Source organism: Aptenodytes forsteri, unplaced genomic scaffold (assembly GCF_000699145.1).
Source record: "Aptenodytes forsteri isolate BGI_AS27 unplaced genomic scaffold, ASM69914v1 Scaffold96, whole genome shotgun sequence".
Classification (NCBI taxonomy): Eukaryota; Metazoa; Chordata; class Aves; order Sphenisciformes; family Spheniscidae; genus Aptenodytes; species Aptenodytes forsteri.
This window is the reverse complement of record NW_008795029.1, coordinates 749,570-777,058: the sequence shown is the minus strand read 5'-3', so window position 1 is coordinate 777,058 and position 27,489 is coordinate 749,570. Positions and strand designations below refer to the sequence as shown.

General features: G+C 39.1%; 1 protein-coding gene across 1 annotated transcript in view; it reads right to left on the bottom strand.

The window, feature by feature from the left end:
• Positions 1–27,489, bottom strand: part of MYO16 (myosin XVI) — a 322,187-nt gene that overhangs the window by 19,330 nt on the left and 275,368 nt on the right. The window contains exons 31-33 of the mRNA XM_009276139.1: positions 25,639–25,946; positions 22,632–23,834; positions 4,609–4,767 (exon numbers count right to left, since the gene is read on the bottom strand). Of these exons, the coding sequence (XP_009274414.1) occupies positions 4,609–4,767; positions 22,632–23,834; positions 25,639–25,946 (1,670 nt within the window). The remainder of the gene's footprint in view (positions 1–4,608; positions 4,768–22,631; positions 23,835–25,638; positions 25,947–27,489) is intronic.

Below are 27,489 nucleotides of genomic sequence, written 5' to 3'. Positions count from 1 at the left end.
TGGAGTTTGGAAAGATAAATGGAGTAGTTGATTACATTCTGAGAGTTTTCCTTTACGTACACCTAAGTAAATATTAGGATACCACAGCTGTACACTGAATAAGACCTTGCTTAATTCAGCACAAGGTTGGAAGCATCAGTTTAGCAGGGGCAGAACTACAAGAACATAAGTTAATCAGGGGTTCAGGCTGGAGCACAAATTACACCATCTGGACTGGGCTTTCTTGCAACTATTCTCAAGTTACCAAAAGTAAGCCTAATTTGGCAATATTCTGGCAAAATTATGCTTGCTAACATGATTACTGCAATTTTATGTAGTGGTGAAAATGATAGCAAGGAATATTATTTAATCAATAATCTCTAACTGGAGAAGTTAAATGAAAGACATGCATTCTATTTTTTTTTCACATCATCAGGAATATGGCCTTGTCCCAAGCAATATGTGTATTCAAACTAGAAACCCAGTCCTTTACCCACTTACTCCCTGTAATGCCTTTTCTATATTGTTTCAAAGGAAGATCCCACACTCGATCCCTGATCTTCTTACTGTACTTCCTATTTCCCATTTCTGCCCTGTTCTCAGATACTCCTCTTAGGATCCTTCAGATAAATAGCTTGCATCTCACATATTGAGATCTAGATCACTGGACATCTAGAAGTGGTTCTGTGATTCCAGAGAACCTCCAGTCTCATAGGCTCTGCTACCCCCGAACTGGAGACCCTGTACCTCCTGGCCTCCAACATCCATATTTGCAAAACAACAGCAACACCACAGAGTCTCTGAGTCTTGCAACTGTGGCCACACATCATTCCCCAAACCTTCTACCTTCCTCCATGATTCTGCATTCACATACAGGCTGGATCTACTGATCAGCTCCACTTGATACATTGGCTGCTATAGCATGAAAGAGGCATCACCAGGAAAGGCAAGATGTAAGGCTCTGTGCTCAAGAGCATGCAGCCTGTGTCATAGTGACATGCCCCTTTTCTGTCAGGTTATCTGCTGTGACACCTCTCCCATTCTGCAACTTGTTGCCCGATGTGCTTAGATCTGGCGGTAACTCTCAAGAGACTATACAGCAGACGGTAGCCCACAGGTGACCTGCTTAGACAGAATGGCTACCTTCTCAACAGCTAAAGTTTAATCCCCTTGCCTGAATAACGCATAGGGCTTTTGGTGAAACGGGTTCTTATAGTTACTCTTATGCCAATCAGCATAAACTATATAGTGAGTCCATTCACATGGATCTCCATACACAAGCAGTGGACCTCAGTTATAACTGAAGAGAAGAGGAACAACCAGAGAGGCTTCAAGGGACAGCAGCATGCCAACGGAGCTGGATGAACAGCACAGTGCAAAGTGCGTGCCTGTTATGACCATTAGGCACGATGCAGCACAATGCTCCTTTGGTCCAACAGGGCTGTCTCATCTATACAATATCCACTCTAATTTTCGCTTGGGTTACGCAGAGTCAGTACCTCTACAACACACTCCACTGGGGGTAAAGAACTGTCAGATATCTGGGGAATGTCTCCCTTTCACTAACCAAAGGTTAGGTCACCTCAGTCACTTATAATAGTTGTCATATTTAAACATTTCACCCAATGATTAAACACTCCTCTATATCCTATTAGGTACTAGTTGGAAATGACAACAAATTTCAGTAAACTTTTACCTGCAGTGTTTGAGTGTCTCCCACCAGAGGATCTGCTGTTTTGGGTGATTTAGGATCACAACTTTCAGCATTGTAACGTAAAAGGTTATTATAGGCTTTCTCATTACTCTCTGTGTTTGGACAAGAAATAGCAAAAAAGCTCTTCCTTTCAGACTAAAAACTCTGGTAGGTGTGGAAGATTTGTGTCAGAAAAGTCGGTTTGATAGCACAGAGCTGTAGAATGGTGTTACTCCTAATATTAAAGATAAACTAAAGAGGAGGATTACATTATATAAAATGAAAAAGCAACTTCTATTAAAATTCTGAACTAACAGCAGTGCCAGAAATTAAACTCAGCTTCCAAAAGCAACACAGCATTAATCTGTTTGGAAGCTGAGCCAACCATCTTTTTAGCTGCTTAGTAACAGTTTTCTAAAGAATTCATCAGGTTATAAGTAAGATTAACATCTTCATCAAAATGATGATTCTTATGACCATGGTGACTAAGTTTCATGATGCTTCAGAGGAGTGGTGCTGACACTTCATTCATGACAGCAAAAGATTAGTCTTATTTAAGAAATTGCTTCTGTATTAACTCATATGAGTAATGTATGAATCTAGACTTCAGTTCTATCAGTGGAAAGTAGATTATATAGTTGCACTGTGTAACAGTGAGAAGCAGATTGCTCTATATTCAAGAGTTTTGTAATCTCAGGTATCAACTATTTAATAATGCATTTCAGGTTTTATTTTCCTCAAAGCTAGAGGAGTTTGGTATAGAGTAACAAAGAAATGAAAAAGTATTTTACATGGAAACATCTCATGGCACATTCTCAAATATCAGTATTGCCTAGATATATCCAACAAGACACAGATTTCAAAATCATGAAGATGTTAAGGTTGGGTCCTGGAAGGATTTTTTTCCTCAGCAAACTGGCAAACTGGTTTTGAATTCGTGTAATCAAAGTACACCAAAGTTTTCCATATTGTCCACTCTTTCAATTATTGTTAAGGGTGGCTGGAAAACTAACATTCTGTATCACAAAATTTATAATCTGATTTTGCTCTGCATCATGGTAAAATCAAAGTTTGCATCATTTTTACAACAGTCTGATAGGCAAAACATAGGTTTGAACCTTGAAATACCACAAATAATGCTAATTCCTCACCCAGTGGGATACTGCCAGACCTAATGGGAGTTTTTTTCTACTCATAGTATACAGTGAATATCAAAACCATTCCTTATCAAAGCTGCATCAAAATTGGGAACCTTCCATGAAAAATTTGGGTTTGATGAATCAGTGTTTTTAATGGAAAAAAAATCTTACTGGAAAATTCCATTGCACAACATTACACCTTTATGATTAAACTTTCCATTTACAAATAGTTTGAAAAGAATTAGTTTATGCATAGTAGATACTGTATATTATGAATATGAACAGCCCTGGCTACTAGTGGTTGCAAATACACTGATAAAAACTTCACACAAACAATTACAAGCACCCATCTCACCTATTAGTCAGCCTTTTATTCAAGCAATGACTATTTATTTCAGTAACTGAGGTCGTTTACTAACTTAACTGTAATCATCACACATTATAAACTTAAAGCATCATTTCATTTCTAAGCTGAAAAAAACACAGCTCTTGTGATTAAACTCCCAGTTAAGCGGTCTGGGGATAAAATATAAAAAGCTGATATCCCACAAGTCCCATTAGGACATTAGAATATATGGTTAAAATCCTACATAGTAAGGAATCAAAGACTTGGTCTACCCACAGTTTTTGTGTTAATTTAACAATCTGTCTGTTATACATACTGAAAGTATGCTCCCCTCCTCCCCAAATTATTATATTGATACAAATGGGGACACGGTTGTAATGGACAAAGATGTCTTTTTCTTCTGTCACAGTGCGTTGCCGGTTCCACGCAGGAATGAATGCACCTTTACACTCATATAACTCCTCAGACTGGGTAAGTTTTCTGCTTTGATTATCAGAGAGAGCAGGAAGAATTATTTTGGCCAAGCACTGCAGAATTTGGAGGACAGGTTTTCTTGAAAAGAAAGGAATTATTTGATTTTGAAATGTTTCATTTTGATAATAAAGCTTGATTTTTCATTTCAAAACATTGCATAATAAGCAGCTCTATCCTTTTTTTTTAAAAAAAAGGATAGCATATTTGGAAAACAAAATGCAATATTTCACTTGACCTAATATTTTTTTCCCTTTGATTTTTCCAGTATAGCTCTGAAACTACCAACTGCGTTATGTGTAGTTCTACCCTTAACAGTAAAAGGTTATACAACTGTCCTGCTTACACAAACCATATTTAGACTTAAGTTTTCAGCATGAAGATAATTGTACCCAGTGCCATGCAAGTATTTAGATATCTGCTTCTCCACATTCCATCGAAATAAATACTTTCTATTTGTCTTGTGTCTGTTCATACTCGTGTATTTGTATTGTGTGATTTTATGTAATACAGGTGTTATATCCTTAGGATTTAATGCTTTTAGGACCTTGAAAGATTTCATTCCTTCTGTCATTGCTCTTGCACCATTTTGATCATCTTGTTGCAATGATAAACAATTTGTCATTCACTGGTAAGGCACCTGTAGCAAAGGGAGATCCTGATTTTCCATTTTCTGTCCCATTTGTATTGATTATAAGATCAGAAATCTCAAACCTCAGTCCTCCATGCCTCAGGCTGCTTATAGACTTGGAGCTGAGCTAATTACAAATTCCTCAACAGAGGCTCTTTTATTTTCTTCATATTCAGCTTTTATTGGAGAGGGGCTTATCAGTTCACATATATAAAGTTAAGCCAGTTCCAGAAACACAGATATTTGACAACTCAGAAGATTCCAGCTTGACTATATCTTAAAAAGCTCATTCAAGGAAACACTTCAGCAATTTTATGTCAGAAGAGCTTTGGGATTAAAAACTGCTTACCATTTGATACTGAATTTCCATTTTCAGCAGTCACAGAACTGGACAGTGGATTAGATGACTGAGTTCCATGGTTATTTGCATTTTTATCCTGGGTTTCTGATCCGGTATCTGATGTATTTGGCTCTTCCCTGCTCCTCAAGTTCAGATTAGTTTCAGCACCTGACACAAACAGAGAAAAAGCTTGTCAGCTTCCTATTAACTAGTGGCTTTCACATATGAGTAGAGAAAACTAACACACAGAAACCAAATTACTTTATCAAATTAATTTAATTAATCACTAAATTCATGAGTCCAGTGATAAATGTGGAAGGGTTAAGTCAGTGATTTTTGCAGGGTTGGTTTTTTTTTTTTTTCTGGTGTTCCACTTGTAGCCATTTAAAGTTTATGGAAGCGAAAGGCATTAACAAAATTTCATTTGTACTGTTTCTTTTCACACAAATATCGGCTGATAAAACTCAACAAATGTTTGTATTGCCTCTATTTTAGATTCTATTCTATTTCACATGAGTTCATATACCGCTGTCATCACTGCAAGGCCTTTCACCATTGCATTAGGTGATACTAGCAATGGCTGTAACATGGGTTTATTTTTTTCTCTTATCTCCCCCCACAAGAAACAAAATGGCTTTTGATATGAAACCATATGTAGAAAGATTCCTCCCAGCAGAGCCTCCCCATGGGCATTATTTACCCTGCCTCAGGGCTCTGCAGCCATCAACTGTCATTTCCTATAAAGTTCCAGGTTTTCACGTCATAGCTTTTTAGTTAAATTTCTTCAAGATATCAAAAGGATGCCTGATCCTGTAGGAGTTCCCAAGCTATGTACAATGCACAGGCATTTCTTCAAAGAGAAGGGCAGAACCCTTCTCTTCTTCCCCCTCTGACTGATGGCACAGCCACGCAAAGCAGAGCAGCTGACAGCAAAGTGCCCGGAGCTGGCTCTGAGCTTGCCTGCCTTTGTCAGCCCAGTGCGCCACAAGAAATAGGGCTCAGCCATCAGCTGTGCCCGAGCCATCAGCTCAGCCATCAGCCTGGAGTTCAGGGGCCAGAGGCAGGTTCGGAGCTGGGAGACAAGACCGTGGACGGATGGGGGTGGTAGGAGGGACCCCCACTGCAATTCTGGCATCCCCGGCTACCCCCGTGTGGCAGGGCTGATGAAGCTGCAGGAACTGCTGCACTGGCAAGGCTATGCAGTTTTTGGTGGATTTCTCTCTCTTTTCTGGGTTTCTCTTCATTTTGTGGTGAACATATACACATACTCTTTCCTTGCCGTAATCAGGTTTGTTTCACGGAAGACAAAGGTGAATTCATTTCTCTCTGTTTAGCTCCATTTTAGTTTTTCTAACTCTTTCCACCTGCTCTGAGAGCTGGCCTTCGCTGCGGGGCTGACATATTATGGCTGACCTGGGTGCAAAGGCTCTCATTTAGCACTCTAAAATGGAAATTTTTCTTCTATGACAGCTCTCAAAGAGCTATTCCTTGATTTTGGTTGTGCTTATTTAAGCTTTGTCATAATAACAGCAACAACCAACGGAGGTCAAAAGACTAGCTACTAAAACCAACATTACAGCATTTATCCATACTTCCAATGACATCCTCAGCTCTCCCAAAGATTGAGTATAATCTTATAAGTCTTGAGCACATGAGCATTTTTCAAGGGGACAGGAAAAACATTTTTTCACCAGGTAACAGATACCTTGCCTGCAGATGTTGACTGCATGGTCGATTTTTCATTTATATGAAGACTAGCTACTAAAACCAACATTACAGCATTTATCCATACTTCCAATGACATCCTCAGCTCTCCCAAAGATTGAGTATAATCTTATAAGTCTTGAGCACATGAGCATTTTTCAAGGGGACAGGAAAAACATTTTTTCACCAGGTAACAGATACCTTGCCTGCAGATGTTGACTGCATGGTCGATTTTTCATTTATATGCCTGAACTGAAAAAAACTTCTCCTGGTTTACAAAGCACCGACATTTTAAAAATGATTTAATAAAGGGAAAACTATATATCCATTCTGGTTAACTTGAAATGTTTAATTTCATTGAAAAGGACTTTCTTAATTTTGTTTAGCTTTCAGTTATCTAACTCTGAATCTTTCTTAACTTCTTCTAACAAAAAAGCTGTCTTGAAAAGTCAAAAAGTTAATTTCCAAGCTGTCAGAATAAAACGTTTCAATGGTTTTTTTTTGCTCCCTCCCTTGCCCTCATTCCCCGATCATTATTTTTTGCCAGATCTGATTGGAGTGTTTCAGTGGCACTGTTTCATAGACTGCGTATTTAGGCAAATATGCTATGCATTGAAAAAAATTAGGCCAGCTCTACCCACAGTAACTGACTTGGGAGATGCGGTAGAACCAGAGTCTGAGCTGGAAAATGCATACAGTACAATTATAAGAGCATGCCTGATTTAGCTTTTGTACAAGCAAGTTGACGGCAAAATGCATCTTTGCAGCTCATATTAAATTTGTCTGAAAAGGAAATGTCACTTTTAGATGTTAATAGTCAGTGCACTTGCCTATAGATCATAATGCACCTACATAATTATTGTGCCACCTTTTACATAAAGAGTCTCGGGGGAAGTGGCTGGGATCCTTATTTTTCTTGATATCCGAAAGATTTATTGATTTCCCTGACATCTGCAATTCATTTGAGAATGTGCAAGTAGAAAGACTTTTTCCTGCATTCCTATTTGCAGAAGCCTTTTGTTTCATAGGTACATTGATATCTTTTCATGGCATTCATGAAGGGCTGTTGGAAAAAAAAAAGGTTATCTTTTCTCCTTTATATCTGTAAGATGAAATACTACAAAGAATTGTGGATAGCTACTATTGAGCTAAAATATCATCCTAAATTGGCAGAAACAAGTAGTGGACAGATATGCAGCATATCTTTTGGGAGAGCTATCTACATAGAGATCTGTTATCCCATTTGCTCTATTCAGTCATTGAAATAAATGCACATCTTTAGTTTCTAAATAGAAGACTATATAAAGAAAATATACTTCAGAGTGCCTTATTTAATTAATCTTGGGGGTGGGAAAGAAGCCTATATTTTGTTTCAAAATAATCTGGATTATATAAAGGTACTTGTACTAATTTTCTATGTATAGGCATCTTCAGCTCCTTGTTGGAGCACGGTCATGTGAGTCTGCGGAAGAAGTGTAACCACATATGTTGGCTAACTTCTAAAAGACTCCTGGAGAAGCCAGAGTGTATCCCTAGCAAACACGTGCTGTTTATTTATTTTGGAGTCTGTGTAAAATGGGTGAGTTTCTGAAGAAAATCTTTTCTATAAATAGGATAACAAGAGGATGCTTTAGCCAGGTGTAACCAGTGTAATGTCCCTGTGCTGCAAAACTTACCTGAGATCACTGGCAAATTCAGTCTGGAAGGGACCTCAGGAGGCCCCTCGTGCACCCCTGCTCCAAGCTGTGAGATCAGACCAGGTTGCTCAGGGCTTTGCCCAGACAGGTCCTGAAAACCCCCAAGGACGGAGCCTGCCCCACCTCCCTGGGCAGCCTGTCCCTCTGCCTGCCCCCTGGCCTGCCTGTCCTCACGGGGGAGAGGTGTCAGTACCCAGCCTGAACCCCTCTCGTTTCAGTTCATGCCTGCTGTGCCTTGTTGCCCTGCTATGCACGGCTGTGACGGGCCCGGCTGCCCCCTCTCCATCCCCTCCCCGTAGGCACCGGGGTGGCTGTGAGGTGCCCCAAAGCCATCTCTGCCCCAGGCTGGACAAACCCCCCTGCCCCAGCCTCTGCTCATGGGGACACCCTCCAGCCCTGAGCGTCGTGGGGGTGAACTCACTCCAGGTTATTGGCGTCTTTCCTGCATCGGGGGGCACCAGACTGGCCACGTTATCCAGATGTGGTCTAACAACGAGTGCTGGGCAGAGGCCAGCACCCCTGCCCCGAGCTCCTCATTGTGCTCCTGCTGATGCAGCCCCGGACACTGCTGGCCACCTCTGCTGCCAGGGCTCGCTGCCGGCTCCTGCCCAGCTCCCAGGGTCCCCAGCACTCTTTCCCCAGAGCTGCTCCCCAGCCAGTCTGTCCCCAGCCTATACCATTGTAAGAGGCAATTCCTTCCCAAGTGCACGACTTTGCATTTGTTTTTTCAATAAGCTTTAACATGCCAAAAGGCCCTGACTTTATCTTCTGCGCTGGGGTATGCCTCTCTGTCCTGCCTCCCCACTACCCAAAATATCCCTGAGCATAACAAAGGTGTGTCCTGACTTTTTATCATAATATTTCTATTCCACACAGTGTATCATTGCACAGTGGTATCTTAGACAGGAATACTGTGGACAATTATAAAAGATATAAGGAAGCTCTCTGTTAACACTAAAAACTTAGAAAATGCCTACTGATTCCAATTTTATCCATCAAATATTGGTCTGAAATTCACTTCAGCCTCATGTCTTCTCAGTCACCTGATATTGAAGTTTGGACTTTCTCCACATTAATGTCAACTTCCCCCTGCTGCCATGAATCCCTGCAGATACAAATATGCACTGCTCTCTCATCCCTTTTCAACTTTCTGAATCTATCAGAAATACTTAAGGAGAGAGGAAAGGAAAAAACTATGGTTCATACAGTTGAACATCTTCACCAACACACTGAATGTTAGCTTTTTGTTCAGGCTTGCACTCTGCTGTTCTCACCAGATGGATGGATGATTTACCAGGTTTCAACGTTTTTTTTTTTAAGTAACAGCATCTTAACAGTTTCCAGCTAGTAATAAATGTTATTTGAAGAGTCATCCATGCCTACTTGTGAGAGACTAGCTACAGAGGGGTATCAGCTGTAAGAGCATGATGGGAGTTCATGATTATAAAAGGAATACAAGCTTTAAGTGAAAACCTACGGACTTTTTGCAACAGTGAACAGCATTTGGATTATTATTTCGGTGAACTGACTTTGCCAAAAAGATATCTCTGACTCAGACAAATTCTGCTCTGACTAATCTTGCAGTTAATGAGGATGTATGGACTACAAGGATGTACAGATGTTTGGATTGGAGCATAATTTGCCCCTCAACTGCAGCATAGTTAATAGCTGGAAGCAATCACATGTACAGTGCTTTTAATCAGAGTATGACAAATCAAAGTGTAACAATTATTTCCTTACAAGCAAGCTCTGTATTCCAATAAACCCACAATTAATTACATCAACATTACTTGAAAAGTGTAAGAGGAAAGGTATGCAAAAGAGGCAGCTCACGAAATCCACATTTGCTTGTTATTCTCAGTGTTCCTGGAAGAGATTGAGTTTAAAACTCATGACAAAGTCATAAGGCACAGGATGGACTGAAATTTCACTTATTTTGGAAAGAAAAGTCAGAGTATGGCAACCGCAGAAATGTTTTAATATATCTGTTTTTTATGTTCCTTTTTGAGTCATTATCTCACTCTTAAAAGAAACTCAATGCGCTGAAAGTCTACGTGATGTAACTTTTTTGTCAAAAGAATAACTTAAACTCTTTTAATTGAGCTATGACTTCCAAATATCCTATTATAAAGCTCATTTTTCTCAAACGTAAAATGTAGGATCCCAAATGTCATAGTTGTTTCAGAAGGAGTATTTAGGCTGAATTAATGCTGTTATCACCAAATTAGAAAATGGGCTAGTATAGGCTCTATTCAGATGACAGATTAAAGTGCAGTACTGAAACATTTTGAGAAACTATTATTTTCACAAGGAAATTATATATTTAGCCTATTTAATAAAGTCTAAAGCAATGTATAAATCAGTGACCGATATCAGCATTTAGGTGGAATCACCATAGACTCTTTGTGCAGCAAGACATGAAAAAATAGTATGTTATTAAGAGCACAGCAGTAACTCACCTGGTTGGGTTGTATTTTTCTTTTCTGTCAAAGCCCTTTTTTTGCTCTCCTTTCTTTAAAAGCAGGTATATCCATAACGTATATCTGTCCCCATATGGTCTTTTTTCCAATACTTCTCCTTTTAATATTTAGTGCTCATTTACAGTCTGACTGAAAACTCATTAATAACAACAGAAGGCGTCCACTGCTTTCACTGGGTTTTGGATCAGATTCATGCTTAACTTGGATGCTTTGTGCAGCACTGCCAAGGCGCCAAGGAATTCGTAATTCAGGGTAAATACAGAGGGCCTCTTGCTTTGTCTATCCTGGTAATTCAGATGTGATCATAACTGTTCTCTGGCCCTGAGGCAAACGGTAAGAGACCCATGTCTATGCTATCACACTTTCTTGCCTTCCACAGCAGAGAGGCTGCATCCAAGTTGTCTCCTGGGAATAGTCCCTGGCCTGTGCCATTTCCTGAACCATGCCCAGATCTGTCTGGAAGGGAGCCAGCCTGCCAGGTCCAAAACCATGCCAGGGACTGCTCTAGCACTTTGCGCAGAGGATTGAGCTGCCATACCCAGGACATTCCCTGGCACTGGCTCATTTACTAAAACAGACATAGCCCTTCACCTTGACAGAAATAGTTACCACAATAAAAATTGAGTGGTCAATATTAAGTCCGTCTCAGGGAAAAAAGGAAAAATATGAAAGAAAAGCAACCTCAAACCAGGCAGGGCTAGTGGGGCACTGAACTGTTGTACAGTTTCTGCTGAAGCCACATTTAAAAGTTTCACCCTGACTGTATGGGGAAAGCAGGTTCTCCCTAGATTTGCTCTAGTGTAAATGGAAGTCATACACCCTCTTGATCTGATTTGACTTGTACCTGGACCATTCTTTCAAGGCACACGTTCCTTTTCATTAATTAAACAGAGAGCTAAGGCTGAGTTCCCAGCTGAGGAATTTCAGTGCCACAAGCTAGGCAGGATGTATCTAGGTCCTAAAGTAGAAACGATCTCTGTCCTGGTTGACAAAAACATCAGCCCCACAAAACAGAAACCACAAATACTATAGAAAAAGCTTAAAAGCTTTTCCACAAAGGAACAAAACCTACAAAAATATATAACACATATAATTATGGAAAGAAATATATGAAAAAAGGGGGAAATAGTTCCCCTTCTTATCATTTAATGTTTTTAATAAATCCCAGGACAATGTCAAACATTATTTCTTCATTCATGGAAAACATAACTTTCTGTAACCAATAATCAATATATGGTTTTAGTTATCAAGATCCACGGCTATTCACACTTCATTAGCAACTATGAAATCTGGAAAACACGTACATTCTGGCAGATAAATTAATGTAATACAGGAGGAGAAGCTTTTTGTACCTGGGCTACCATAGAATCAAAAGCTAAATAGCTTGATTTCCTTGAAACCTGTGGCTGGCATCCAATAAAAAGGAAATTTCAAATGAAGCAGCTTGTCATTATACATGTGAATAAGAGAGAACTGATGGATCCTATTAACTAGCATATGAAAGACAAGACATTGCAGACAAAAGGAATTCCTGATCTGTGCTCTCACTCTTTCTTGGGAGAGTCAGGAATACGCCAGATCCCAGTGGCCAACCCTGAATATTTGTTACATTTGCTGTGGTAAGTGGACATTGTGAAGTAAGGGGGAAAAAAAAATATGGCGACTGCAGAAATTATGCAGATATTTTTTGATGAAGGAAAGGGAGAGGAAGGTTAAATAAGAACAGGCCATTTTATTTTGGCTTGAGTGTTTACCAGTGTTTTGTTGCACCTTGACAATTGCACTTGGCGTTTCCTGTTTTGCTCTGACTTACTGTTGAGACATTCCTTGTCCGTGGCGTTTGCTAGCTACCCTCAGCACATGTTGTCTTGGGTGTCCTTTCGCTGGATAAATGCATATTGCTTCAGAGTAGTTCAGTTTACCCACATGAAGTCACACTGTGACCTGCTGTAGCATGACTGTTTACTTTGTCTGCTGAGACCTGGAGGCAAACAGATGCATCTTATTTGCTGAAAGAAATGGAGCAGGATGAAAACTGTCAAGACAGGATTCCCCCAGCCTATTAGCATGTACTGCCTGTCTCACCCTCATAGCTGTGCTGCCGGCTGCCGCTTGCCGTCAGAGGCAATAATTATTCATTGATTTATTTCGCCTCACAAAGCCTGCCCTTACAGCAGCAATTGTCTAGGATTTCCCTCTGCAATGATGCTCCTAGGATAGGCAGCAATGAATTTGTACTGTCACTTTTAGCACCCTTTCTCTCTGAGCTGTGTAAGTGGAGCTATCAGATGGTGTTACAAGACACTCCAGAAGCTGCATTCTTCAACAGAGCAGGTAAATACAGAAACAGACCGCTGCTTCTTTGCTCTGGGAAGCTGCATTCGTGGAAGCTCTGTATGAACACTGGAAAGCAAAGAGAGGAGACGCAGGCCATGAAGTACATCAGGTGACAAAACTCACTCTGTTGGAGGTAAAGAGCTCCTCTGAAGAATATTGTGTTAGTGTGATACCAATCAGCCAGAGTTCAGAAGATAAGGCTGGTAGTGAGAAGTGACTGCAGGAACTCCTAGGTCTGGTTCAGCCCTTAAGAGCCATCAGCTCAATCACTTTTTTGTAAATCACTTCACAGCTATGGAAAGTATACACCTAGAACAGAAAGTTTTCTTCTGCTTTCTTCTCTGATGGACTTGTGCTGGTGGGAAGATAGTGCTCTTCTTATTTTACATTTATTTCAGTGAGAATCATTACAAGCTACAAACCTTTCCCTCCTTCCTCGAAGTAATGTTAGGGACATCTCTGGGTCAGGTAAACTTTCAGAGTTGGCGGGGGAGATAGATAACACAAGTGCTTTCTTTCCCTGTCTAGAGGACTCCGGATTGTTTGAATGAGGCTTGTTCCCAACATGAGACAAAGAACACCGCTGCTGAAGTGGAGAAAACAGCCTTCTTAAATACTGGTAATGGACGAAGAATGTCTGGACAGGCTGCCACCTCTCCTGCTTGGTAGTATCTGAGCCAGAACTTGGAACACCTTTTTAATGCAGCAAGTGTGCTAGAGTCCAGCCAGTGCACGTGTTTAAGAGACTGGGGATTTCATTCACCACATCTTCTCTAGGAACTGATCTCTGCAGGTCTTTCTGAGGTCCATTACTAACCACAGAGGGCAAGAAGGAGGGCAGCACTGCTTGGGACAATTTCCTGCCTTAGGAGAAGCATTTCTTCCTTTCATGTTCCCATGTTCCCCACCTTTTCCAGTCTAATATGGAAAAAAGTAGCTGATTTTACTCTCTAATAGCTTTGTTTACTGTTAGGTGTGTTGATTGGCTGACCAAAGAGTCTATTTCTTGTGTTTGTGTGGTTAAAAAACTGCTGGTGTGCTGGAAAAGGAGAAAGTAATTTGGTAAGAAACACAGCTTCCCTTTTTTAAACTGTTTTCTTCTAACTGTTGTGGACGCAGCAGTTCTTTTTGAAGGCGGGCATTTAAGTTTGTTTACATTTGTGTGTGGTATCTCAGTAACAGAACAGCCATTACTGCTGGGCTTTAGCTGCTGTTGGAAGGAATTATGTGATGAGACACTGTCTCAACCTTCCTCCCCCTCAAACACAGTTGCAAATATTGTAAAAATAAACAAACAAAACCCGGCAAACAAACAAACAAACAAACAGACAGGGATTTGCTACTGCCAACAGCATCACATCAGTTCTATTTACTTTTCCCACAGAACACTTCTACAGAGATTTTTCAGGATCTCTCTCATACCAGCTCTGGTATTGACTGCAACACAGAAGTCTTGGCGTAAGTGACTGTGTTGGGCAGGTAAATTGTTTGAGCAGATCCTGAGGGACAATCCAAGGAATATTTTTGGATCACCTGTACTGTAATCCTGCCCACCAAACAGGGACAACTATTCTGGAAAACCTCTCGGACAACATTCCTAATTTGCTTTCGAAGTGAGCTTCTAAAACAATTCAAAAATTGAATTTAGATATTTCTTTAGCTTGTTTTTAAGTTCATTTTGAAGGGATACAGTGATGGTCAATGACACCTCCGTGAACCTCAAAGCAAGAACATATGGCTATCACAGATGCAGTGTGATAAGCATCCATACTGTGCACAAATATAGCCAACTCGTGGCTAAAAACTGTCCCTACATACTACTAGTATGTCAGCATCATACTGCAACCAGCCCTTAAGGAAAGAGCTAAAAGAAATAATGAAATGTGGAACTTCAGGTGTAATTTTTTCATATGTTTTTTCTTTTAATAATTGCACCACACAAAGGATAAAATTCATTTTTATGTTTTTCATTTTAAAATAGAGTGAAAACTCAAGCGAAAAGAGCGCTGAACTTGAAGGCTTCTTTAGTTTCCCACTCACTAGTGGGCCCAGGGAGAAGACAGATGCCCCAAACTGCTACTCCTACTTCCAGTGCTCCACTTCCAAACACTCTCCTACCCCCTCAACAGCAGAGTGCAGCGGTGTGGAGAGATGCAGCATGAGGGTCAGGGCACCCTCATGTTTATGACCAAGTCTTCTTCCCAATCTCTTTCCAACTGTCTTCTCTTGCTTCTCCATCCAGCCCCACAAAATGCCGACACTGGAGCTGGAACACAATCCACACACGTGGGTCTATAGAGTTTCATGGTGAGCTGCACGAGTCCTGTCAAGAACTTTGGGTCATCACTGAGGGGCTGGAGTTTGTGCAGTCACAACTGCGTTGCTCTTGGATACCTGAGACAGTGAGTTTAGAAGTAGCTTGGTTTGTTTATAACACATCGTTGGTTGCTGTGTAGACATACCCCTAAACGACAACCTGACCAGTGTTGAAATGGCCACTCTTGAATTTATCTGGATCCAAAAATAAAAAGTCAACACATTTAATTGTGAACATTTCCAGTAAGAAAAATTTGGCTATGTTTGAGGCAAACCATTTCAAGTTTCCAAACATTTTTGAAATACTGGACTTGAAAGAATATTTATTTCTGCACAGAATTTCAGAATGCTTGATTTTCATTCCAGGGCAAAACAAAAATAAATGTCACAATCTTGACATTTTCTGTGAAATGGAATTATTGTTCTCTACTGAGGCTCTATGCAAAAGATGATTTAATGCTGAGATGGATGTAAATAAGTTAAAAGCATCTGAACAGATTTCTCACTCAAGTTGAGAATTTAATTAGAGACTTTCACTAAAATGTGTGTTCAAATTTCATTCTCCACTATGTCCCAAATGCCTGTAGGCCTGTAAAATCAAGTGACATGACATTTACTGCCAAATAGCCATATTCTTGGTTGGTATCAGGAATGGAAGTGTGCTACAGTTCAATTTCCTTGTTGTCTCAGATATGGCTAATTTCTCACATTAATGTATCTTTGGTTTACAATTAGTGATGTAGTCGTTCCTAAATAAAGTCCTTCTTGGATCACAAATAAAAAATACTGAAGACTGTTTACTATTTAAAGAAGCCCACAACACTGTTAGTAATGAGACAACTTCCCGAACCATTGCTGAATTTGGAACAATGATGTTGCAATGATGTTGATGGTGAAGAAAAGACATTATTATGAAAATAATAATCGTGTACATGCCTACCTGAATGATCAAAGACACTATTAAAGGTGGGATATTATTAAAATCTGTGGGCTTGAAATGCACTAAGCTGAACCAGTATGGTGTGGTTATTGTGCTCCAGTATCAGAGAGGATGAAGGGGACCCGAAGTAAATCCAACCCAATGGAAAGAAAGCAAAAAAGAATTAGTAATTTAAAAGGAATGCCTGCAGTTCTCAGAAATGGACCATGTAAAAGGAACAGAAAAGTCGGTGCAATTACTTCTCCTCAGCTTCCTTCCTGTTAAGCAGTGACTAGGTATGAACATGAGAGAGCCCGTACTGGGTCAGACCAAGGGTCTGTCTACTCCAGGATCCTTTTCTGACAGCTGTAGATTCTTACAGTATAAGATCACGTCAAAAATGCAGTGATATTTCCTGGGTGATCCTGGGGCTGCACAGTCTCCTCCAACCTCTATTTGACTGGATACAGGCTTTGGAAATGTGTGGAGGAGTGCTAAGGATTTGATTTTATTTTCAATACAAGCATTTAAAATGCAAAATAAATATAATAAAGGTTTATGACAATATCCATTCTTTTTTCACCTGAAATATAAATGAGGCTTGATTTGTTCTTCTAATAATCTTCAGGTTAAAATTGTTTATGGTAATCACACACAAAGCCTCTTTTCTATGTCAGAACAGAAAACCAAAGCAAATTACACATTACGTGATTTTAGGCTGTAAAAGCAAACAGTGAACTCAACCAGGAAAAGAAATGCTACAGTGACAAAAAATTGTCATAACAGAAACCCAAAAAACTCTTCAGCAGTAAAATATACTAGTTTCCAGAGATTTTGAAATGGAAAATTATTCTTGGTATACTGTATTTATCCTAAACCAACAGATCTTTTTTGTAAGAAATTATCCAGATAATGACAGACTTATAGATGAGAAGACTGCACGTTAAGGTGGTATCTTTCAGGCTGTAAAAAAGTTCACAGATATTCTGCAAACAGGAATGGAGGGTATTTTCTCTAGACTCTTCTAATCCCTTTTTCTGCTGCAGTAATGCAAACCACAATTATTTCCTCAGAAAAATCACCCAGCATGGGCTGGATGGCAACCATATTGCCAGCAGTTCTGTCTCCTCCTTTGTAATTTTCTGCACAGGGCATCTACGGCTAGCCAAGTATGGGCCTTTTTTTATGACTCACATTAAACTCTTACTAGCAGTGCTTTGGCTTTCTCCCACTTTTCTGTACCTACTCCAAGAGATTCAGATTGAGAGCTGCAAGTAGTCCACAGTGAATCAGAGAGTGATGACTCTCCTGTGTTTAAATATCTAATCTGAAAATTAGTCACAGAAAGTCACCCTCACTCCCTGGTAATTAAGGCAATTATATAAACAGATATTTATCTCTTTCGGAGAAGTGTTGTGAAACATAATTCATTAAAGTTTTAATGCTTTGAGAATTTTTCTTGAAAGATGTTACAGGAGTCCAATGCCTCATGTAATCATTCCTCCAGCATTCACAGGTGAAAGAAGATAAATGGTGACAACACAGCTTTCTGTATTACTCATGTTTTGTAAGTTGTTAGCTTTTGCCACAAAGAAAGTAAAACTATTACATTGTACCCATATAATGTAGGAATAATGAGATGCAGATATGAATATTATCTTTATTAAGTTGCTTAAGAGGAAAAGCTGAGTGGCTTAGAGGATAAGGGACTGAGATTTCATCTCAGAAACCCCAGTGGGGATTTAATTTGCAATCCACTGCTCAGATGTTAGCTGCACAATAGCTTACTCTAATCTGCTGATAGAGGGAAATTATTTACTAGCTATCAAAGGGCTGCTGCCTTTGACAGGACAGTACTCCCCATACATACACATTAAATACTGTTATTTTCCAAGTTTGAGCCAATTTCAGTAAAGAGTGTTTGGCAAGCATTAGTCCCAACTAGGTATGTCTAAATATCTGTATTATTTGTCAGTTGTAACTATCTTCCTGTGACTTCCAGTGCTTAAACTGAAGGATGTGGAGTAATTTACTGATATGTGAAGCTACTTGCCTTGGAAATACCTCACTTAGGAAGCAGGTAAAGAAGGGATTCATATAGTTAATGGATGCCAAAGATATTGGGCAAACATTTGAACAGTATCAATATTTTGTTAACAATCTAATGTTTGCATGCCTTTTCTGTTGTTACTATATAAGTTACTAAACTGTTTTGGAAAGGAATAGGTCACTGAAGCATGTATAGACTTGCATATACAGATCTACTTGTACTGTAATACTAACAATAATTCACAAAACTTGGAAGCCTATACATTGATGACCTACATAAAGGAAAGATCTTCCTAATTTTATTTCTTAGGCACCTAAATCCGGGGTTGCAAGCTTACACTTTTTCTTTTGCTCAGATGCAGAAGTCAAGCATCCATGCCAATCTTTTCTCAACAAGCAGGAAGGAGAGAAGGCATTAAGTCTTTATTTCAATAGCCTGATGGTAAGGAAATTCATCCAGGTTAAGGGAAAATCATACTTCCTTTGCTCCTTTCCCTTTAGAATCCACGTGAATACTCACTCTGCCAATCTGAGCATGGATGATGGGCTGGGAATTATTCCATCTTTTGTTCTGAAGCTGAAATGATTCCTCTTTGTATGGAATAATTTAATTTCAACTGTACCAATCAAGACAAATAACACTAGGACCTAGCAATCTGAGTATCATTCATCCATGTTGAGGAAAAGAAAATTCTGTCCTTGCTTCACAAATATTTAATATGAAATGCTTAAACATGTAATTGTCTCTTCCTTACATAAGGAATGTCTTATATGTTGAATAGATAAAAATATTTGTACATTCTGCTAGAGAGTGTGGTTTCGTGATTAAGGCATTGAATTGGCTTTCGTGAAGTCTAGTTCCAAATCTAAGGCCCTGTCTAGAAATATCTGAGTAGGACCTCTGCACATGACCATTCAGTTTCTATTTGTCTCGCAAACTAAAGTTTCTACTTCTAGAAATCAGGGAGAATAGAAGAAAATTGTGTGTGTGTATTATCGCTTATCCGCACTCAAGTCTTGTTTTATATGGAGTAAAAGGAAATCCCTGTCTAACAATACAGCTGTAGCTTCAATGACAACTCTTTTCAACCTTGGAGAAATCACTTTATCTCAGTTCTCACCTGTTACAGTTTTGCTTATTTAAACTATAAGCTCTGCAGAGCAGAAAACTTCTCCTATTACATGTAAAGTATTTTGCAAGAAATTGCATACTATATGATCCTGATCATTGCTTGAACCAGTAGATGCTACTGTTGGGGAAAAAAAATGGCCAGGCTAGGCCACCAGGTCATGAAAATTGTTGCCATTTGATTATTTTTTTTGTTGCCTGTGTGAAAGAAGAGTGCTCTCAGTTCAGTTCACAATAAGTCCACAGTCCATCAGAAAACCACGAATCCATTCTATTGTAATTCTGGACGATCGTTTCCCACGGAGAGGTCAGGAGCCAAAAGGATGTCAGTGTTCTCAGGCCTTGAATTTACTCCTCCAGGCAAGAGGGAGGCATGCTGGGGGATCTGTCTGTATTGCACTTTTATTGGCAAGGAGGCTTTTATCTCAAAGGCTGATGATCCCATTCAGAAACTTATTGATTCCCAAGGCTAACTCTCCTTGACTTCAAAATGGCCCACAATTTTATTTTCTGTTTTTAGTTAAGGTTGTTGGTAGGTTATAACTTATGGAAATAAAGGAAATTGCACATTACAGAATGCTGCTCTAGGCCATGTCTTCAATTATAATGAATTTCTATTAAAATTAATTTAATTTTTTTTACCATACCATCACCTATAAACAAAATACTACAAATGACAAAAAGAAGAAATGGAGGAGTCTTCCAGGAACTTAATATGCATTAGGCAATAGGTGATAAAAAATCAGGAGGTAAGACATGGACAACTTCTAGTTTTACATAACAGAGTCAGCTTTGCTGATTGCCATCCTATTACTTTGCATCAGAGGTTAAATAAAAGATATTTTTTCCAGCTGTTACCCTAGAAATGAACTGAGCACATGAAGTACATGAAAAAAGGCAAATTGTAAAAACATGCACATACATTCACCTGTATTTCTTTGTTACTTTCAATCCATCTGCTCATCATTGAACATTCATATGTAACCGCACTTAGTATTATACAGTAGTTTCCTAGCTCATAAAATATTGATTCAGGTTTTTTACTGTATATCTTTCTTGAACTTTGATCTTTCATACTTAGTGCTGCCTTGATTAAATATTTAGAAGTACAACATTTTCCATGCGAAAGGTAAATTTAGAGTTTTTATATGGTAGCCTCTGTTAATGCACTAGCTTCAACCCACAGGAGACCCAAGTTGAACTCTATCTTGGTCACATAAAGTTGAAAATTGAGTTTGCAAATATCCTCCATCCCAAAGAAACTTTTTTTTTTAAAGTAAAGGTCAGTTTTGTGACTTTGTTGGAGTAGGCTTACCACACTTCCTCACCAGGTACATTGAGAGAGCCTTGAGAAGATATATCCAAAGAGCTGACTTTAACAGTTACTTCCCAGCAGATAAAAGTGTAATATCTACGTAATAAAACAAGACCCCCGACTTAAACAAACAAACAAACACAAACAAACAAACAAACAAACAAAAACTCTACATACATTTATAGGCATTGGATGTTATCAAGTAATTTTGCCAAAGCAAGCAAAACTACTGCAACATCTCCTTTACAAATTTCATCAATTCATATACTCAGAATAACAAACAAGGCATTCTCTTGAGGTTGAGAACTGAGTTCATAGCTCACGGCTGATTGAATTTGGCATCTAAGAACATGCAAGGTCCAGCTAAAGCTTTTTCAAGGTCTGGAGGACTCACAAGGGTTCTGTCCACCACAGTTTCTCTGATAGCTGGTAGGAGCTTTTCTCCCAGTATAAGTCTCTCATCTCCACCTAGCCACTAACTTTCATGAAACCTGTAGAAACTTAATTAGTTTTGAGACCTTTATCTCCTTGTTGTATTTGGTTGAAAGGGGTTTTGGCTGAAGGCTGCCAAGGCTCATAGGGATAGAGAGATAGGGCGGCACACAGACAGACATACACATATCCAGAGTAAGCACAAAAACCTGCTTCTGTTCTATTATATCTGCATAAATCAGGATATGAAACTGAAATCAATGGAGCAGTATGTATTTAAGAAAATGGACAATGAATAAGAAGATAATCTATCCCGTTATCTATTGTTTTGTTTTCTATTTCAAAAATAGGACTTCATATTGCGCATTTTGAATATGTTGCACACAGCTCTTGATTAAGACAAGCTGTTTGGGCAGACAGAAGTGAAGAAGCAGAGAAAACAGTCTAGAGGTTTTATCATTCTGAATTTTAAATTCACAAAATTTCATGTTTGGGAGATGCTACTAGGGAAACAAGTTTATGTATACAGTGCACTGACTATTTTCAATAGGAGACTTTTTTTTTAAATCAGAAAAGTAATGTGAAGACTGGAGTCAGTGTTGTAATTGATATGCAGAACCAGGATTTACTTCAACTTTAATCACTTAGAAGTTACAACTCGACTAGTTTAATCATCTAGGCTTTCCTCATACCCAATGGAGAAAGATATATGGAAGGAATTAAACTCTCAAAATGACTGTCTCTTCATAGGCTAAGGATTTGATGCCTACATATCGAGCTTTTAGATGGACAAAGTTAGGTCAGAAGCATCTCACCCTTACAGAGCGGCTAATTGAATCTGTTAACATCAGAATGAATTTTCAGTATTCGCAAGATCCATAGATTTGTTCCAGTAACAACATTAAACCCTTTATTACCTGGACAAAGCAAATAATTAAGTGATAATGTCTGAGGACTGTGGTCTAAAAAACCTTTAGCAAAATGGCAAGTTTGCTTCTTTTTATAGTTGGCTTTTGCACTAGATATGAAAGACATACTACAGATGCCAGAAAGCCAGGATACAAAGTAATCTCTGGGTATGTACATAAGTGTATGCAAATGACAGGAAAGGTAAGAATAAAAGGATAGAAAAGGGAAATAAATATAGTTTGCTGCATAACTCTCTGTCTTGGCTTTATTTAGGAGAATAATAATGGCTGTATCGCTAAATTCAGAATTTCTTGGAAATGAAATAATGAAACCTTAAAAGAAAGGCTTCAAATTAAAGTACATGCTATCTACCAAACGCCTAGCCATACATTTCATTCAAAGTATTTCTATAGATTGATACCATAAACTCATTTTCACATCATGTAACATCTGTGTTTATTTTACTGAGACTGCTGGAATGTTAAAAATAATCCATTTAAATTTGTGTCATACAAACATTTTGGTAAAAGAAAAGTTGACATCTCAGAGAAAACCTGAAGACCTAAAATTTTTATAGGCAATGTATTTTCTATATGCATTTCTTATGACTACAACAGATCGTTCTTTAAAAAAACCCCAAACAACGGTTTTCTTTTGTATTTTTACCTACTCTATCAGCTTCCAGTGTAAGAAAGTTTTGGTGCAGAAGTAATACACTATACAGAAGCAGAGAGATCTGTCTTACCTTCTGGCTCCCTGATCTTACGTCCTGCTGCAGATTTTCGTAGCACACTCCGTCCTGAGTTGAACAAGCTAGTTAACTCATCAAGGGGACTGGTCAATGACCTTGAGTTTGTAGGGCTGTATGGAAATGAAGATGACGAATTTGAGTTCAATTTCCTGTGATCTGCTCTTGCCAACTTTGGGGAGTAAGGCAGTTTGGAGAATGGAGAAGATGAGCATCCAAGCTGAGCAGGATTTGGTCTCTGAGGTACTTTTGACAGGTCTGAGTTTGTACCTGTTTTCCCTGTGTTAATCAGAAAGCTAGCACAAGTCTCTGGAGGAAATGCAAAATGTGTGGATGCCCGGTAGGAAATAGGAGGTGGTACAGGAGGAGGGGGTGGTGGGAGAGAAGGAGGTGGTGTGGAAGGAGGAGTCACTTTGCTGGAAACATTGAACACAACCAAGCCTGGAGATGCTGGTCTTTCATTCTCCCCTTTCTGGCTTTTGGAGTATTGTGGTGATAATGGACTTGAGCCTTCTGACTGCACAGGGTATTTTAGGTTGGTTTCCAAGACAGGAAGCTTTTTGACTTCTAGTGGTGTTAGAGGTGATTCATCAGAAGCAGGTGAACATGTGACAGGGGTTGGCGGAAATACAAGAAGTGGTGGCCTGTGGGGGAGCAAGTTAGGGAAAGGGGCTGGAATGTCACATGAGTCTTTATAGATCAAAGCTGCTTGACTGTTTCCATCCAATGTTCTATCTTCAACGTTAACATTTTTTTTGCTTTCAAACAACAGAGGAGGAGATCCAGTCACTACTGGAATTACTCCACTACCATTGCTTCCTTCTTCCGGTAGAAAATACTTCATTTCTTCATATACAGACTCTCCTTGTTCTGGGCTTTCTGCTTCAGCAGAACTGCTTTTCATTGCATTCCCTACCATTTCAATATAGACAGGCTCATTTTCCTCCTCTTCTTGTGACATATAGAGACTCAACACACCATGTTGTGGCCCATCAGCAGAAGCTGCTCTCTGTACTGTCACAGTGTCATAGCCACCTGGTTTAGCTACTGTGCTTGCCTGTTTTACATCCGCAGGCTTTTGGCCAGGTATTTCTTCATAAGAGCCACTAAGTTTTGTATTGGGACTTCGTTTTGGTTTTCTGGGAGGTATTTTTTTCATGGTACTATAGTCATCACTGTGTGGCCTTGGACGGGTCAGTACTAGGAAAGTGAAAAAGGTCTGTGTTATTAACAGATCAAAGTCATTTTTTTCTTACACAGGTCCAGTACTTTAAGCCTTCAAATGTTGCCCATATAGTTTTACAATTAGCAGCGGTCACAAACACAAGGATTCAGTCAAAAGTAAAAATCAAGGAATGAAATGCAGAACTTTCAGCTTCCAAACCACAAGCCTTTGCTACCTGTGCGTATAATCTGCTTTGGTAATCTCTGCTGCCACTAAAAGATGAGAACTAACACCTGAGATATCTTTTGAATCCAAATGTTCACTGCAAGATCTGTAACACATGGAAATATGTGCTTGTTATTCCTTTTGCACCAAGGGAGAGGGGCATGCTTTTAACTAGGAGTTTCAGCATGGTGCTACTTTGACACATGTTACTGCCAGTAACTGAAGTATCCCCCTTTTATGTAATACCTATAAAACTCTAATTATAGGCAGATATTATGCCTATCTCTTCTTTTGTACTGCAGGTGTGGAAATAATTTATAAAGTTAGGAAATCCCATAGCCTAAGGGCAATTCCCCAACTGAGTATACAGTTAACTAAACTAGATGTCTTTTCACAGCCTCCAGGCACATATGGAGTGGAGAGACTAGATACCTAGGTGATTGGTCTTTTAAGATCGAAATCAGATAATGTAAATCAAAGCTGGTTTTGGACAAAGACTCAGGAAACTAACATAACTCTTGGAAAATGCGTATACAGCAGGGAAACTGGCCCTATTGTTTCATACATATGAGAAGAATTCCGAAGTTGTTTTGTGAGTGTATACAAGCATTAGTGTTAAGACCACACATACATATATAAATTGTCATTCTTTCAAAAACCTCTGCTAGATCTTTTTGGTTAAATCAATCATGTCTTGCAGAGCTGGGCACTGAAAGCCAAAACCACTACAGAGCTCCTTAAGCCATGCTAGTTTAAAAGTGTATTGGACACAGTTCATCTCTCCTTACACAGAGCTTGAATGAGCAAGGAAGAGGTTAAGAAAAATGGACTTGCATCTAATGAACTGGACAGGAGAACAGTAATTATTTTGCAAAAGGAAGTTGCAAAGGTTTCCATCCATTGTATGCAGGATTAGAGAATGGTTATACATAGCTTTAAACCCAACCTGAAGGATCTTCCCTGATAAGTCTAGAGAATCCTTTCCACAAAGCATGACAAGTCAGGCTTATCAAGGAAAAGTAGAATGCATTCCTCCCCTTCGTCTTCTACTCATTCATTTCAAGGGTGAAGGAGAATAGAACAACTCAAAACTGTTCTATATGCACTATAATGCATTGAGACACTTTGGGACTTTCATAGCACTTTCCTTCTAAACAAAAAATTCACTATAAGCAAGTTACGGCACAAACATAAACCACTGAATGCATGTTACTCATGTGAACATAGAGAAAAAGCAGGAGAAAGTTTAATGTTTAACTTGTGAAATTCAAGATTCGAGCATTCTGTTTTAGTGGTGCAAGGTATTCTAACATACAGTTTAAAAAACAGTCAGTGGGGTAGAATAGCTCAAGTTGACAGAGATCATTTGTCTCTAGAGGGAGTTCTGCAAATAGGTTTTGGTTGTTGACAAACTAGGCAATTAAAACACATGAGTATTATTTGCTGATTTGGAAACAAATGACAAATTGACTAATTTTATTTACTGCCACTGAAATATTTGAGGGAAGCGGGACTTTTCAAAGGCACTTGACTGTGTTAAAAAGGATCAAAGAGAAAAGAATAAATCAATAACCTAGAGTAACATTTGCGACTGTTTCTCCCTTTATGCCTAACCTTCATTAGCGGTTTCCTTAGAAGCTGCCGACAAGCAAGCACTAACAGCCTCGTACGAAGCGCTCAGTCGTGTGTTGGGGTCCCTCTTTGGTTTGGGAGGAGGCTGTTTCCTTGGTGATGGCAGGCTATTGCTATCATCCATGCTGAACACAGAGTGCAGGGAGGGGGATCTGATGGATGACCCAGCCGCAGAATGTACCAACCCGCCCCCCGCCATGGGGACAGGGACGGAGCTGGAATGAAAGTGCTTAGGCGTTCGACAGCCGGCAAAGCTGTCCTCAGAGACCTTCCCGCCCTTGTCTTCAGCTCTGAAAACACAGAAAAGAGGCCCAGATGCATTATTCAAGCGATAACAATGAACCTGTTCATGCAAACATAACAACAGCTTTTTGGTAAACAATCTCACAACTCCCCTGCTGTGTCGAGGGGATGTGTGTAGCAATCTTCTGACAAACAAATCCAGATCAAGCTGCTAGCTTTCTTCCATTTCCTGTTTCATGATAAATCAGGACACTGGCCCTTTTTCACACAAATGCAGCCTGCCTTAAGCAGTTTCATATTGTTGATCAGACATTCACTGAATGAATTGTTCACACTTTGATTGTTACACACAATCAAAAGCTGGGTTTTCAATCTGAATGATAATTTCTGGGAAATCCATTTTAATAGAAAGTTACTGAGGCAGCAAATGCTGAACCTTTATCATTATTTTCTAAAAAGAGAACTATAAATTCTATTTAGATAATACAAATCTTTAAAATATTAGATGACTTTTTTAACCAGCTACATTGGCTGCTTGAACGATTCCACCCAGATATCTATATATCTTCCTGTTTAAGCTTAATTATTAGTTCTCATTTTAATTATATTAATCATGAAATTATGCTTAGTTATTTCAATCGCAGTTTTGGAGTTTTACTTATTCCAATTTTTTCCTTTTTGTTTGCTATTTCAATACGTATTGAGAAATGATGTTTATCGGCTGCTTCCAACAAATTGATTTTTCACAAAAATTCTTCTAACATTTTATTCCTCCAAAAATCAAAACGTTGAAAATCTTTTAACTTAGACTGGTAAAGTATTAGATAGAAGATGTCTATACTGTCATTTTACAAACAAATCCCTGGTAATTTGTTTTTTTAAATTGTATTTCTGCATGGCAAATCACCAGCAGAGCTGGAATTCATGCACAGGATATAGCCAGCTGCCCATGTAGTAAATGAAATAGCTAAAGATGAAAGCATGGTGCTCAGTGGATAATTTGTTTTCACTGTAACGTTTAATTACAGTCTTTCCTACAAAGGCATTTCCTCCAATATGTAATCACTGGGATATCTGAAGCTAATTAAGCAGATGCACTGCCATTTTCACTTTAATAAAAGTCACTGACAAAAGCAATGAAAGCAAAGGGAGTTGTTCTGGATGAAAATTAAGTTCCTATGGAAAAATAAACACTTATATGTCCAGCAAGTTATAGACACATTCCTGCTATAGACACATACCTGTTAACTGCAAATGCTACCTCTGCCCATTCAGGTGTCTGAGAGAAAAGAGATCAGGGACTCAGTTTCTAGAGAAACGCTCTCCAGCATTTGCTGGATCTGTAAAATAGGCACTCCTGAAAACTCTGATGGGAGTTAAAGAAAAACATTTTCCTATTTTTAAATAAGAGGTAAGAATCCTCCTCACAATCAATCTATCTAGTTCAATGTGTAATCAGGATTTCTTAGTCCAGACTTTATTGTATTTTAGCGCCTTCCTAGCTGTTTTTCACTATCTTGGTAATTTCCCACTGTTGGGATTTTAAGTTAGAGGAATTTTTCTTTTGTTTGCTTAGTTTGATGAAAGTTC